The sequence below is a fragment of the Dermochelys coriacea genome, chromosome 27, assembly GCF_009764565.3.
Source record: "Dermochelys coriacea isolate rDerCor1 chromosome 27, rDerCor1.pri.v4, whole genome shotgun sequence".
NCBI classification, from domain to species: Eukaryota; Metazoa; Chordata; order Testudines; family Dermochelyidae; genus Dermochelys; species Dermochelys coriacea.
In genome coordinates, this window is record NC_050094.1 from 9,836,163 (window position 1) to 9,851,068 (window position 14,906).

General features: G+C 47.0%; 2 protein-coding genes and 1 long non-coding RNA gene across 10 annotated transcripts in view; 2 read left to right on the plus strand and 1 right to left on the minus strand.

Moving 5' to 3' along the window:
• LOC119849119 (beta-1,4 N-acetylgalactosaminyltransferase 2-like) overlaps positions 1 to 11,251 on the plus strand; it is a 45,341-nt gene extending 34,090 nt beyond the window's left edge. For 6 of the 8 annotated variants that reach the window (XM_038385830.2, XM_038385832.2, XM_043503295.1 and 3 more), the window contains 2 exons: positions 891 to 1,110; positions 6,384 to 11,251. In XM_038385830.2, coding sequence (XP_038241758.1) covers positions 891 to 1,110; positions 6,384 to 6,595 — 432 coding nt within the window. In that variant the 3' untranslated portion in view covers positions 6,596 to 11,251. Of the gene's footprint in view, positions 1 to 890; positions 1,111 to 1,715; positions 1,763 to 4,472; positions 4,608 to 6,383 lie in introns of those variants that run through there. The other 2 variants (XR_006277219.1, XM_043503297.1) reach the window with 2 other exon arrangements.
• LOC119849007 (beta-1,4 N-acetylgalactosaminyltransferase 2-like) overlaps positions 1 to 14,906 on the plus strand; it is a 79,628-nt gene that overhangs the window by 23,818 nt on the left and 40,904 nt on the right. The window lies entirely within an intron of this gene.
• On the minus strand, positions 10,647 to 12,973 carry LOC122457595. The gene is made up of 2 exons (XR_006277220.1): positions 12,555 to 12,973; positions 10,647 to 12,262 (listed from the first exon to the last, which is right to left on the minus strand). It is a non-coding gene; the product is annotated as an uncharacterized LOC122457595 (long non-coding RNA).

Below are 14,906 nucleotides of genomic sequence, written 5' to 3' on the forward strand. Positions count from 1 at the left end.
AGCAGGACTCTCCTTGACCAATTTTGGGAAAAATAGCTCCAATCTGTATCACAATCTTCCCTCACCACCCATTCACCTTGGATCGTAACTCCAGAAAGAATACTTACCCTAAGAACATTTTGAAGCCAGTTGGAGCTGTTTTTGATCCCATTGAGTATTTCCTTGATTCAGAGTATTTTAGAGCTTCTGGGAAATATTTCCACACCTTGGTCTGTGACAGTTGACCTGGGAGAGTGGATGGTTCTGAGGATTTATGGAACAGATGGCCTATAACTTCTGGTCATGTTTTCAAATCCAACCCAAATCCTTAGTGAAGGGTAACAAGTTTCCGATGAGAGCTGTTTGGTGCCCCATGTGAAATAAGTAGATCTCAGTGCAGTTTGGCTGCTTATTAGATTGGCTGCTTATTGGCCGTGTTGTCAGTAGGGCCAATGAAAGAATGTACCGTGCAGACGTGACTCCATGGTATGTCTCTAGGTTAGGCGGGATGGAGGATTGTCCTGCTTCTGCATATGCTGTGTCTGATCTGGGCCCAGAACTTTGGTCTCTCTAGTGATCCCAATCCTGCAGCTTTCACCAGCACCTACACTACACGAGTAGAAACAACACTCCAGTTTCTGAGCTGATAAACACAGACAGTGGTATGAGGAACAAGAAGAACGTGATGTCATAGGGAATGAGCTCCAAGCAGCAGCTCACAAGAACGTGGAAGCTATTGTAAACTGGGACTTGTTCATGTTGAGATTCCCACTGTGCTTGAGACTTCAGGGGGTTGGGCCAGTCAATGGAAGGGCTTCTGTTGATGTCAGCAGATGTTAGCCCAGGCTTTGAGTCTGCCAGGAGATGAAAAGCGATAACTGAAAAACGTGGATGATGGTCTTGCTCTCCAGGTTGGAGGCAGCGTGAATGGGAACACCTACAGTTTTCAGCTGCTCTATGATCAGGGTGATGACAGCGGCTGTCTGCATTTGAGATACGGTTCCTTCCACAAGTTGGAAGGGTTCCCCAACTGCGTGGTCACCAGTGGCGTGGTCAACTTCTTCCTGGCCCATACAGACAAAAGCAGACATGTTGGCTATGACCCTCTTCTGCAAAGAGTAGCTCACTCAGGTAAGCCACACGCTCTGTTTCTCCGAGTGAAGGCAAGCAAGCTCTCTGCAGGGCTGCCGACGGGAGGACAAAGGGGCAATTGCCCAGGGGTCCATGAGATTAGGCCACACACCCAAACTCCCTCCCATAGCCTGCACCCCACACCCCAACCACAGCCTGGTGAAAGTGAGTGAGTGTGGGGGAGAGCAAGCGACGGCGGTGGTATGGAGGGGGGGAATGGAGTGAGCAGGGAGCGGGATGTTGGAGAAGGGGCAGGGCAAGCACATGGCCTCAGGGAAGGGGCAGGGTCTGAGCAAGGGTCTTTGGGGTTGCACAATTAGACAGTTGGCAACTCCACCGGGTGGGCATGTGGAAGCCCTGGTCATGCCGGAAGAGCGGGCCCAGCAGCGCAGCCAGCAGCTCACTGGGTACAGCACCACCCAAATGTCAGGCGGACCATGTCCGCGCTGGTATGGCTTGTGCGTGTGTGGGGGCCCATTGACTGTTCTGCCCTGGGCCCGGAATTGCTGTCGGCGGGCCTGGCTCTCAGTGTCTGCCACTTGTGGCTTGCCCCACAGAAGCTCTCTCACGCTATCATGTTTGTCTTTTTCCTTCCTTTGTTTCAGTCTTGGGGCTTCCAGCTCTCTACTTTCACTAATCCTGCTGGGGGGCCTCTCCCAGGGTTAGAACATGAACTAGGATGCCTGGGTTCTATTCCCCGCTCTCTGGTAGGCTCTGTGGGGGTATCTTCACTGTGGCTGGGGAAGGTATCATTCATAGTTCAAGTAGACGTACCTATGGTAGCTCTGACCAAGCTAGCACTCCTGTAGCTTGGGCTGGCCTCCCAAGTCCATACCTAGGATCTCCAACAGATTGTACTTGGGCGGCTGGCCTTGGCCACGCTGTTTTCAGTGTCTGAGCTTGATCAGAGCTAATGTGTGTATCTCTCTGAGCAGGGAATTGCACCTCCCAGCTGCAATGTAGAGGGCAAGTCCCATTCTGTCTCTGAGTCTTGGGAGGCACTTCTATGAAGCAGAGGTGATAATGCTTAACTTTTGTAAAGAGCTTTTAGATCTCCAGACCTAAAATCCCACCCCTGGTTGGGTTAGATGCCCAACTCCCTTAAATTCCTTTGAAAAATCCTACCCTAAAGTGTTCAGCAAATTAGATTAGACCTAGGGCTGCCTGTAACCATGGATCCACAGAGTTCTGCTCTCTGCTTAATGCTCTGCAAAGACACACTTTGATTTTAATTAGATGAAGAATGTAGAAAGCCCTGTGTTTAGGGATTAAAGTGCATCTGCCTGGTAGGTAGGGGCCAGAAGGATAGCTCAGGCAAAGGAGAAGGAAATGAAAAGGAGGTGAGAAGATGAAGCCAGGGCAGACCCATGTAGAGGCTTTTGGATGAAGTCAAGGAGTTTGAATGGGACACAGAAGGAGCTGCAGTGCAAGGAGAGGGGTCAGAGGAATGGGAGAAGAAGATGGATTTGGAGGTCACACTTTGGGTAGACTAGAGGGATGCAAGGTGGCAGTCAGGTTGGCCAAACTGAGGGAGATTGCAATAGGCTCATCTGTTGTGGGGGCCAAGTCTCCTTTGCTTTGTGCTTTAGTCCTTTATATCTGTGCATGGTCTAAAAACTGAACAGATGCCACTTCTGACAATATTTTTCCAGAGAAAACTAAGCAGTTTTGGTTTGGCTTGAATTTTTTTTTTCATGGGATAGTTGTCTAAATATTTTTTCCTGCTGGAAGAAGTGGGGAGAGAGGTGGGAAATCCCCCCCACCCTCCCAAAATTTTTCATCTCTACTTCATCTCAACCCAGAAAATTTCCAACAATAACAAAACCTGACTTTAAAAAACCTGATACATTAAAAGAAATGTATCATTCAAAGTCACTTTTTGTTAAACCTTTTCAGATGAAAAGGTTTCATAAAATTTAAGGCTAGAATGGAGTACCCCATAAACTAGTCTGACCTCCTGTATATCACAGGTCACCAACACCACTTGCACAGTAAGTCAAATCAGAATTTGACCAAGTATTACAGCCCTCAAGAGACTAACCTGTTGAGTCACAGGAGGGGTTGAGGTGCGCTAATGCCCCAGGCTCCTGCAGGGTAGGGAATTAAGTGACATATCCCAAATGATCCTAGCAAGTTTCTACTTTTTCTAGTGTGTTTAAAAAGAAAAAAAAAAACAACCTCCCACCAGAGTTGTGTATGGATACAAATGACTCCTCACTGTGCAAGGCTATAGGGCAGTTGGCCTCATTTCTGAAAAAACAAAGCCCTCAGATTATTTTGGGGTTGGAGAAAATCATTTCTCCAGAGTAACTTTACACAAGGTAGCTGCTGGGGGCTGAGATACCAGCACTACAAAGGCAAAGACCTCAAGTGGCAAGAAAGCAGAATTGCTGTCTTGGTGCTGCTGCATGAAGATAATTGTCCTTTGCCTCCTTGCATCATGACATCACTTGCACAGTACAAAGTAAAATGCTGCCATGCTGATCTGGCCGTTATCTGCACTCTTTTTGCACGGGTGTAAGTTGTGACACAAGGTGTGGGGCAATGGAGGATCAGGCCCGTAAGCCTTGCATAGTACAGCTCATTGTGCGTGTTAACCCATTAGCTTTGCAACAATATATGGATCAAATACTGTTCAGAGTACCCCCCCTAGGACAGGCCCTCGGGTTATGTAGACTGGCGTGGCTCCACTGAAACCGGTGAAGTAATGATGATTTACAGCAGCTGAGGATCTGGTGCACTCTGCATAAAGTGATCCAACTCATTGCCATTTAGGCTTAAAAAGCCTGATCTACCCAAGCCAGTGCTGGACGTTCCTGGTGCCTTAGGTTCTCCTTTTGGTTCTCAAACTGCACCCAGACTCCTGTGGTCATTCACCACCCGATCTTGGGTCTGATTTTATTAAACCATCACAGTTAAAATGTCAAAATAAAAACAAGCCCTTCTCCCTCTCCACAGCTGCTTCAGCCTCTTGTTGGGCTCAGATACTGCTGCTTGGCAACCCTTAAGGCTTCTGCCCTTTGCCCCTAGTAGAGTTGCTCTAGCCAGGCCTGTCTATCTGGCTGTGGGGTGGGGTGAACCCCTTCCTCTGTCCTTTCTTCCTTAACTGGACCCAGCAGACTTAATTTCATCTGCCTCAAAGCCCATCCCCTAGGTAGTCCCCTTAAAGGGCCAGGTCTCCTTAGGACACCATGTTTCACAGCTAAACTAAATGGATGTTTGAAATAAAGCATTAGCAGCTGCTCCTGATTTTTCTTAAAACATTTAATCATTAAACTTAAAATAGGCTAAATGATGTTTAATAACCCATGTTTTTAACAATGAACATTGTGCAATGCATGATTGTATTTGTATTACTGTAGTGTGCCAACAAAGACTGGAGACCCATTGTTCTAGGAACTGTATAAGTATGTAGTAAGAGAAGTCCCTGCTTTGAAGAACTTGCAGTCTAAACTAGATGAGAGGCAGAAGGGGAGCTGGAAGGCCAGAGAGGTGAAGTAAGTTGCCCACGGTCACCAAGCAGGTAAGTGGCAGAGCTAGTAACTGATCCCAGGGGTAAAATCCTGGCTGCCTTGAAATCAAGAGGCATTTTGCCGTTGAGTTCAGTGGGGCCAGTATTTTACCTCAGGTCTCCTGACTCCCAGCTTGCTGCTCTGGCCACTAGAGTATCCCGACCCCTGCACTGTATGTAGACTCTGCTACATGGAATGCCAAGGAAGACGCTTCAGTAGGGTCCTGGCTTGACTGCATATAGAACAGCTGGCTGTGGTGTCTATAGAAAATACCTGTTTGTCAATTGCACCTATATATTTCTGAGTACTTTCCCTGGATGCAAGGTGCAGCAGCCACTTTATTCAGAGTTAAATGCAGATTGTCCAGAGGAGAAGTGCTCTAGTTTTTTATTTAGACCAGGAAATGTATAAACAAATCTCTACTGGTTCTGTTAGAAGGGTAGGGGAGACAACACCTGCTACTTCTCTTTCAACTAACTAACCTTACTGAAAAGCAAGTGGGGGAAAATGGTGGTTAGAAAACTAATATGGCTGCTGTAGTGTCCAGTTGAATCTGCAGGGGCAACTAGGCTTAGAGTTCATGATTTTGCATCTTTGCTTTAGGGTTTATGCACTTGGATGTATTAATTCACACTGACTTGTTGCACATGAATCTGTGCGTATTAGCCAGTCTCCAGTAATTGCATATACACTGTAAACTGTTTTCTGCTTCAGCATGTTTACACAGCAGGGACGTCGTATGGAGTAAGTGCACAACATTCCGGACAGGTATCGTAGGGTGCAGTGCTTTGCTTTGCTTTGCTTCTGCACTCTGGGCGTTGTGGGACTTTTCTTGCTGCACCTTGTGGGATGCTAGCTGGAAATGAGTAGCATTATGAGATTTGGGGCAAACGCAACACTTCCCTGATTCCTCCCTTTAAATGGGGTCTACAAACCCATATTGAGCATAGGCAGGAGGGGGAGGGGAGCCTCTCTTATCAGCAGGCAAGTGCCCAGCTACAGCTGCCAATCATGGAGGCAGGCAATCACAGCTGTACCCAGTTGAGGAAACTAGGTCTACTATAAAGGAAGGAGAACAAAGGAAAAGCCAGAAAGGCCTGGGACAGGAGAGGGGCAGCTCCCCTGCTTCGGGCAGCTCCCCTGCTTCAGGCTGTCTCCCTGAGCACAGCTCAGACAGGCACGTGTCAGAATCAAAGAACCGCCCTGACCAGGGGCAAACTAAGGGGGTCCTAGCGAGGGCAGCACTGACCCTCCAAAGGACTGACCCTTCCCCCCCATGCAATGAGTCATCTCTTAGAATATTATGAAATGTTTGCAGTTAAAACAGGGAAATAGCACGCCAGCAGGGCTCAAAATAGCTGTGTACAAGCATAGGTGGTGGCACAGGCTTCAGCCCTGGCTACCATCATGAGGACATACCCAGGGTGCTAGTACAGCTTGGGTTGCTGCATCTAACACTGCTATTTCTAGCCGTGCGAGCACAGGTCTGGCTTTCCATGCTGCCATCACACCTTGACTGGAGTGTACACATACCCACAGAAATTTGATTCTGCTAGTGTCCACAAGTGACTGGACTTGGTTCTCTAGAGCACACATAGTAGCTTGGTTTTAGACCCAGAAGACCAGTGGTTCAATTCCTTTACATGGAGATTCAGTCCTGAGTGGACCATACAGAGCCTTGTAAAATAATTTCAAGTCCCTTCTCAGGGACATGCATGGTCACTTAACTTTGCTTTTACATTTTTTTTTCCTCCTCCCCAGAATTTTTCATGGATGGACTGGGCATCTTGCTTGTCGGTTCCTGCACTGATGTTTCCGTCAGTCACCAAGAACGTAATCCCGCATCTGATTCCAACCTAACTAAGGTAGAAGACCAATATAAAAGGTTCCGGACCAATACCCAAGCACAAGTGCAATTTAAGCTATCTTTGCACTACTTCAAAAACCGACTGAAATGCTACTCAACAGAATAACCCTTTTACCCTGCCGTGTGCGATTCCTATGGTAACCTCCCTGATGCCCACGGCAGGAGTATGCTCTGGGACTAATTGCCTTATTTGTGCCACACTGGATGCCTTCCTTTTGCACCTACCTTTCTATAAAAACTTTTTCATGGACTGAATTTGGGATTCTGGAATCTCTTGGCCCAAACTTGAAATGGATAATGCAGTCGTGTATGTTATCTGCACTCGGGTCCTGTTCCAGGCCTTGCAATGGTGTTTTCTTCATTGCAAAGTTTCTCTGATCATAGAGTGAGGCAGCTTGGCTAATAATGAGCTAGATTCATCATGGCCCTGCACGGTGTTCTCTCCAGCCAGTGAGGGGGGTGGGGCAGGGTAGAATTCCTACTGGTTTGATTTGGTAGCACTCCACATCCTCCCTGCATTTGGATGGATTATCAGGGATGCACAGACTGTCTGACTTCCTTCTTGGAGGATTAACAGGAATGAGTGTTCTCAAGTTGAGTGCGAGAAGCACAATAACTTTCATGTAAAGACTGAAGTGCTTGGTTTATCCTAAATGGAGTTAGTATGTTGCCTCTGCAATATCTGTTGAGACCTTCTTATTGTTACTCCTTACTTAAGAACCAGAGTGGGGAGGTTGGAAATCTGGCTTAGTTAAGGAGCTTTCTCTTAAGAGAAGGAAAATGCAAATTCTAATTGTCCTGCCTGAAAGCAGTCCACGTTCACGTGACCTGAGTTCTTTTCATCTGCTAGCTCGTGGCCTATTTGAAATGGTGGCGTTCAGTTCCTAGCGGGCAGCTAACCACAGCATCAAAAAACACCACCATTACCACAGTGGTGGGACCTGGATACTAATCTGAGACAAGAAGTAAATGCCACAAGCAGACCATGGGTCTTACGCATCATGGCCCCGTACTTCTGATGAGATGAGAGAACTTGGCCTTGGTATGAAATGTTCTGACATTGGTTAGGCAAATGACCTAGCTTTGATTTTTACTCAGCTGTTTTGTTAGCTCCTCTCTGGCTGTCCTGAGCGCCTGTGAGCTCATTGGGGCAGGGGCTATCTTTGTTATGATTGGACAGCACCTACTGTGATTGGGGTTCCTTTACGCTACTGTTGTGATGTGGATAATTGACTTAAAATAAAAGTTTTCTTGTGGTTCTGAAAAGTCCTTCTATCCATTCACACAAGAGCTGAAATTCTTTGTGCTCTGTCTCCCCCTTGGTGACACTGAGAGCTTTCTACAAAATGGTGATTAAAGGGATTTTTTCGTACACTTACTATCCTTTTATAATTAGGTAAGAGATGGTGTATTCTCAATGCTGCAGTGTTCTTCTTAAAAGTATTTAAGGTGGGTGTTTTAAAAGCTACCACAAAAAGAAAAGGGCCCTGCTTGAAAGCTGGCCCGTTTGCAGTACAGTTCAGGTGCATAATGATACCTCATGATTCTATAGACAGCATTAGTTGTGGCAGCAGAATACAAAGCACTAAGTTAATACAGTTAGGGAGGAATTCTGTACCTACTTGCTCCAGTTTTTATACTTGAATGGCTGCCACAGTCAGTCCCTCGGATTCACTTTATTACTGGAGCATCTCGAAGCTCCAACCAAGATCAAGATTTAGGGCCTCATTTTGCTAGACTCTGTGTACATATGCATGGTGTGAGACCATCTCTGCCTATGGAGCTTACAATCTAGATGGAGAAGACTGGGTGGGAGAAAGGCAACATTATTGCAGGAGAACTTCGATGACCATGAGCGTCTGAATTTTTGCCAACACTAATGTTCTTGGAAGGCAAAGTAAAACCGATGTTTTGAAAAGTGACTAATGACTTTGGGTGACCCAGTGAAGGCTCCATTTCTAAAGGGCCTACTTTTTAGAGATGGGTGCTCTGCACTTTCTGAAAACCAGGCCCCTTGGAGATGCCTTCCACAGCAGGCCCTCAAACTCACTAGCCACTTCTCTCTTTGTACTGCAGTAGCACCTGGAAATCCCAGCTCTGACTGGCCCTTTAGGGTGCTAGGTACTGCCCAGGAAAGTCTCTGCTAAGCTTTTGTTCTGAGTGTTTGCTCCCCAAACCTTATCTGAATCTCTGCATTACATAAATCCCTTCCTCATCTCTCATGTATCTCATGCAGGGGGACAGAAAATCCAGAGGTGCGGATAATAGAGAAGAGACCCCTGGCCAGGGCTCAGAGGAGGATGCAGCTGTGCTCCCAGCCATGAGGGAGGCCACGTTGCTGCTGAATAGCTCCTGCCACAGTGCAGGGAGCCTCTGCAGTCCTGCTGTCATGGGAGTGAGTGAGTGGAGCCAATCCCTGCAGGTGCATGGTCCAGGGAAGGCTGCAGTCCTGGAGTGGCAGAGTACTGGCCAGGAGGTTCTGCTCTGCCCTGCATCTTATGCCTGCAGGGATCGGGTGGCCCTGGCCCTGCGGCAGTGCCGGGAACCGACTGCAGCCCCACTGTCATGGGAGCGAGTGAGCAGGGCAGAGCAGAGACCCCTGGCCTGGACTGCAAGGAGGCTGCCCTGTGGAAGGCTGCTGAATGACACCTGCCCTCTCAATTATCCCAATTCCTGATGGGCCAAATCAAATCTGGGTTCCCCATGCTGTTCAGATAATCAGGAGTATACTGTATTCGGAAACAAAGCTGTAACACTGCAGAGAGTCCAGTGAGGCATCTGTGCTAGTGTGGAGCATGCAGGTCTGCTAAGTCCATGCCTTGAATTATTTCAGCACCCACCCATCCATGCCTCAGCATCGCTGACCTCTTTGTTTCTCCTAAGAATGGAGATAAACACACACAGATGCAGTATAATTTTTGCTTATTTTTAAAAATGAAACAGTGGAGTAAAGCAGTTTGTGGCAAAACCTAGCTGGAAGAAAAATGGAGCCCATGTCCATCCACAATCACAGCTCCAGATCTGAGCCAACTAACCTGCCTCAGAAAAAAATCCTGCCAGGTAAAGAACATGGAGCAGAAGGGGAAAGGCGAGTAGAGAGAAAATAAACAATCAACCAAAGGGAGGAAAAATATCATTACAGTCAGGTACAACTTTTCGATGAATAGTCTGAAATTGCATTGGATCAGTGACTCGGGGGCCAGGGGAAAGCAGAACTTTGTTCCACGCACTTATGATTTTGTTTGAATAAATCAATCAGGTGGACTAGCTATTCCCTATGTCCCCCAATATCAGGCATGAGGGAGTACAGAACAACATGGCAGCTGACTGGGGATTTCAAAACCAGGATAACTGCAATATGCATTAGTTCTACCTCTCTATATGCACATCTGTGTATTGAACTGTCCTAAGCTTCAGATGATCATGTAAGAAGTCACTTTAGTCACACAATCCATTCCTGTTTGGTTGTTACTTTTATAATCCAGCCCTGATTGCTTTATCATTAACCCACACTGAGCACTGATAAAAACGAATCATCCAGATTTCCCACCACCTAAAAATACTTCCTCGCTTTAAAGGCATACCATCTGGGTGCCTCTAAAGCAATGTGGTCCGAATGGCAATTGAATGCCAGTCTATGCGAAAGTGACCAGTCATCACATGAACAAAGTGTCCGCTGAGAGAGAGGAGCTGAGAGAAGTTGTACTGCTGACAGAAGTAAATATCAAAGTTAAAAAGGAGGAAAAAAAAAGTAATGGAATATGGAGCATTTGAAAAAAAAATCACAACTGAACAATTTAGCAATGAATGAACACATTAAAGTGAAAAGAAAGCCCATAAATTCTTAAGAACATTTTTTCTTTGGAAAAAGAGTATTTTTTCCCTCTACAATACAGCATGTGGAGTTGCCTATTTTATTCTATTGTCATTAAAAGGTAGATAAACAAAAATGAATTGGTTATATAAGGTCATGTCCCCTTGTTTGACATGCAGGAAGCTAACGTACTTCATGGGTACGGGCTGTTTAAGGATAGCTGGGGGCTTCACAGTGGGGAGGAGTGGGTTTAATCAATGTGGAGTGAAACTACAGATCTGTAGGTTTTGTAATTCACTGGAACAGATCTGATTAAAGGAATGGTGTCAGATTTATTTATTTATTTTTAAATTGGGGAGAAATTCATCTTTAAAGCCAGTGGAGTTTATCTTGGGATGAATTGGATGCATCTTTAAAAAGCATAATTTCCTTAACTCTTTTAACACACACTAAATAATTTTGTAAAGACCAGCTCTGCCCCGATTTATAGACCATGCAGTTCTATTAATTTCCCAGGATGTTAAAGCTAAAATGATTTTAGCTAAGAATCTAATTTGTGTTCCATTAACGATTTACTTTTTGCACTGTGGTCTGTTTGGCTGCTGTTTAGAATCAATTTAATTATTCAGTTCCTTCCCAATCAGCACACTTGCTGCTGTTTTCAGGTGGGGAAATACAAATTTCCACAGGAAACTTTTTTAAATTAAAAAAGAATCCATGGAAACAGTTCTAGTTTGGCCAAATACTGCTTTTTGGGTCATAAAACCAATAGTGTGGGCCTGTGTTTACCTGACACCATCCCTTTAATCATTCACTGTTGAAGATCACTGCTCCTTTAACTGGTACACTGCACAGTTTACACCTTCCCCGCTGCCTTTGGGATTGGGGACGCTCACCTCTGTGGTGAGAAGGTGATGGGGCTTTTTCTCCCCTCCCACAAGCCAGTTTTGAAAGTGGCCCAGCTTTGCCCACCGCTGCTCCTGCCATGTCACAAACAGACCCATGTCTGAGAGGTATTAATCTTGAACAAAAATTTTAAAAATTCTGTGATACAATAAAGCAGCAGGGTTCAAATGCATATTTAAATTAGGGATGGGCTGACTTTTAAAGGGTTCTGATTATCACCCTTCCAGCCGGATGTCTATCTGAACCTCAGGGGCCCGAATGGCACCACGGCTGGTATGTCCTACCCACCCCAGGCCCTGGCTCCGTCAAACCTGCTGTGTCATTTTGACTCAGCAGGCTACTCCACCTTCTACTACCAGGTCTCTTCTAGGGAGTGGAGGGGTGGCACCTCCTTCAGAGGAGAGCCTTAGCCCTACCTCTGCTGCAGCAGGAGCCAAAGGATCAGCTGCTGGGTTTGTCTTAACTGCCACAGCACTGGATTTCAGAGGTTCTTGAGAGTGCCTGGGGGGGAAATCCCATGAGGTTGTCCGGATCTGACGTACAGTGACTGGTCTCTTTTATATTTTACGGTGATGGGATAATCATCGCCCTCCAGAGAGGCTCCCATTGCACCAAAGCAGGGTTCCTAGTCAGTCTCCTAGAAACGAGACGCCAGTAGTGGAAAATGAGGAGCCATCATCTGTGTGCCCGCTCTACCAGCAAGAAGATCCCACACTACCAGCAGGGGTAGTAAATTGCCCAACCACTCCTCCTCCCTCCAGGAAATCTACGCTGCTGAGGATGGAGACCCTTCTCTGAGCTTTCAGGAAAGGTTCTCTTCTTCTTCGAGTGCTGTCCTTGAGGGTGCTCCGCTCCAGGTGATGGTGCGTCCCGGTGCTGTTAGTCAGAGATCTTCAGTAGCAGTGCCTGGTCGGGATGCACGCGCTCAGCTGCTGTCTCGTGTCATCGTCAGGGACTGCCTGAGCGTGCGTGTCCTGAACCCCCCTCAGTTCCTTCTCAACCGTCCTCAGCTGAAGACGGGACTCAGGGCAGTGCTAACCTCTTCCTTGGTTACTGAAGGAAATAAGTAGAAAGAAATAGAAATAGTTAGACATATCCCAGTTATTTTCCTTCCCTTAGAATAGTTCGTTAGTTTCAAAAAACAAAAAACAAACCATAACTTTTTTCCTCACATTTGTCTCCCGTTGAGATACCCTCCCTAGGCATTCCTCGTTCAATAATGCCAGGGTCCCCAGGATTTAAGAAATGTGACTCCTGCAAGGAGCCTATGTCGCGGTCTGATGGACACGCTGCATGAAGTGCCTCGGTGAGACACACGTCCCTGCCATGTAATCATTGTACCAACCTGAAAACCAGGGCTCGTCGTAACAGGGACTTGTGGATAAAAATGCTCCTGATGGCGAAATCCCTACAGTCGCTTATGGAGATGGGCAATAGTGAACCCTCTCCCTCATGCTCCCTGGCTAAGTCAGAACCGATCAGGAGTATGGCTTCACCCTCTCAAGCGAAGAGGCAGGAAGCCCAAATGTCTCTGCACAGAAACTTTCAAAAGGGTAAAGATCCTGCAAGATCTTTACCCTCCGTGCTGACAGCGCCAAAAGCAGGTGCCTCCGACCGCCCCTGCACCTCAGCCATGGCTCATGTGGAGCACAAAGGCAGGGACCCAACTTCCCGCAGCGGGACGCTCTCCTCGGCACCGGTCCCCTCGGCACTGAAGACAGATCCAGTGCCGATAGCGCATTCTGCCCAGAATTGTCAAGAACGACTTGCGATTTTTTGGATGCCACAATTACTGTGTGTCCAAGCTGGGACATCTTAGTTGCCTAAGTAAGGGAATTTGGAGCCAAACCCTGCCTTGTTATACCAGTGCTTAAGAGATATATACTTATATACTTAAGAGAGCAACACAAGTGATAAAAGGTTTGGAAAACCTGACCTGTGAGGAAAGGTTAAACAAACTGGCCATGTTCAGTCTTGAGAAAAAAAGAGGGACAGGGAACCTGATGAAACCCTTCAGATATGTTGAGGGCTGTTATAAAAAGGACAGTGATCAATTGTTCTTCATGTCCACTGAAGTAATGGGCTTAATTTGCAGCCAGTGAGATTGAGTTTAGATATAAGGAAAACTTTCTAACTCTAAGCATCAGTAAGCTCTGGAATAGGCTTCCAAGGGAAGTTGTAGAATCCCCATCATTGGAGATTTTGAAGAACAGGTTGGACAAACACCTGTCAGGGCTGGTCTAGGTTTACTTGGTCCAGCCTCCATGCATGGAGCTGGACTTGATGACTTTTCAAGATCCCTTCCAGCCCAACATTTCTATGATTAGAGCAGCCTAGGAGCTGCTCTAAAGTGCACCAACTGGCTCCGGCCTCCAAAGGGCCATCTGCCGATTGTAGAATAGCTTGAGCTCAGCAGCACTGTGATCGCATCCCCTGTGCTCTGGGGAAGAGTAGGAACAGACTAAGCTGGCTGTCAATGGGGACTTGCTCACATTGGGAGAATCCCCAGCTGGGGAGATAAAGTGGCAGTGCAGCACAGAGGGGTTGGAATGGAAGAGCCCCATTGTTGCACTTTATAGTGTAGACTGGACCATAACCAGGTTAAAGCTGTGTTTATGACTAACTCAAGTGGCAACTGCTATGTAGCATGTGGAGTGATGACAGGCCCTGCATGCTCTCTGGAAAATACAGCTGAACTCATGGCACAAATATCTGAGCCAGATGTTGGGTTTTGAACTGCTCAAGTTCAGAGCTGTTTTGAGGGGTTGGTTCAGGCCTGTCTCTGCTGGAAACCTTCGTCCCAGTGAATACGAAGAACCCCATTGCTTTATTGCATTTGTCTCTAAGGGCCTACTCATTGGTTTCAGTAGGGCCAGGATTTGACCCCCTAGATGTGCTACGGAGGAGCGACAGACGTAGAGGACACTGGGCATGGCATCTAGCTTCGGCTATAAACACAGGAACAAATGCTTCAAGCGGATGGCTGGAGTGGGACACGAGTCGACGCCTAAGGAACCTGCTGTTGCCTGATAGTTTAGCTTCCTAGCTGCTGGGTTCTTCTTGGAAATGCTTCTTTTTCCATCGCCCACTTACTTTTCTGCCAGCGGGAACGTGACTCGCGTCCTTTATCACTGCTGCTTTTCTCTCGCCTGGTCCCCAGAGCTTCCCATGAGCATGTCTGGTGGCCGTCTCCGTATCCCTGTCTCCGTTGCTCCTCTTCCATCCACCCATTCCCCAAGAGGATCAGACCAATGGTTTGACACCAGCTTCCCCCTTGCTGTAGCCCAGTGCGTGTTGCAATCCCTCTGTCCTACAGAACATGGGAACCCATTTGTAGCAATCAGAAAACAGACACAAGGCTAAAATAATAGTTTCCTCTCCTGGCAAGTCCTAAGTTTCCTGAGTTATTCCGATCACCTTGGTTTCTCGTTGTATCAGTCAGCCTCTAGATCAGGGGCTGGGATGCAAGGAACCAAGGGTGGTTAGCAGGGTGTTAGGGGATGGAAGTCAAAGTGGTCTTTGAATTAATCTCCAGGATGGCTGGGCAAGTGACCAGTGCATAGTGAATCTGAGGCAGATGACTGAGGTCCTCCATTCTCTATGTGAAATGCAAAGGAAAAGGTTCACTGCTGCTGAAGGCAGTTGAAGTGTGTCTGAGCTCCTCCCCAGCCAATGACTACACCAGCGTGTCTGAGAG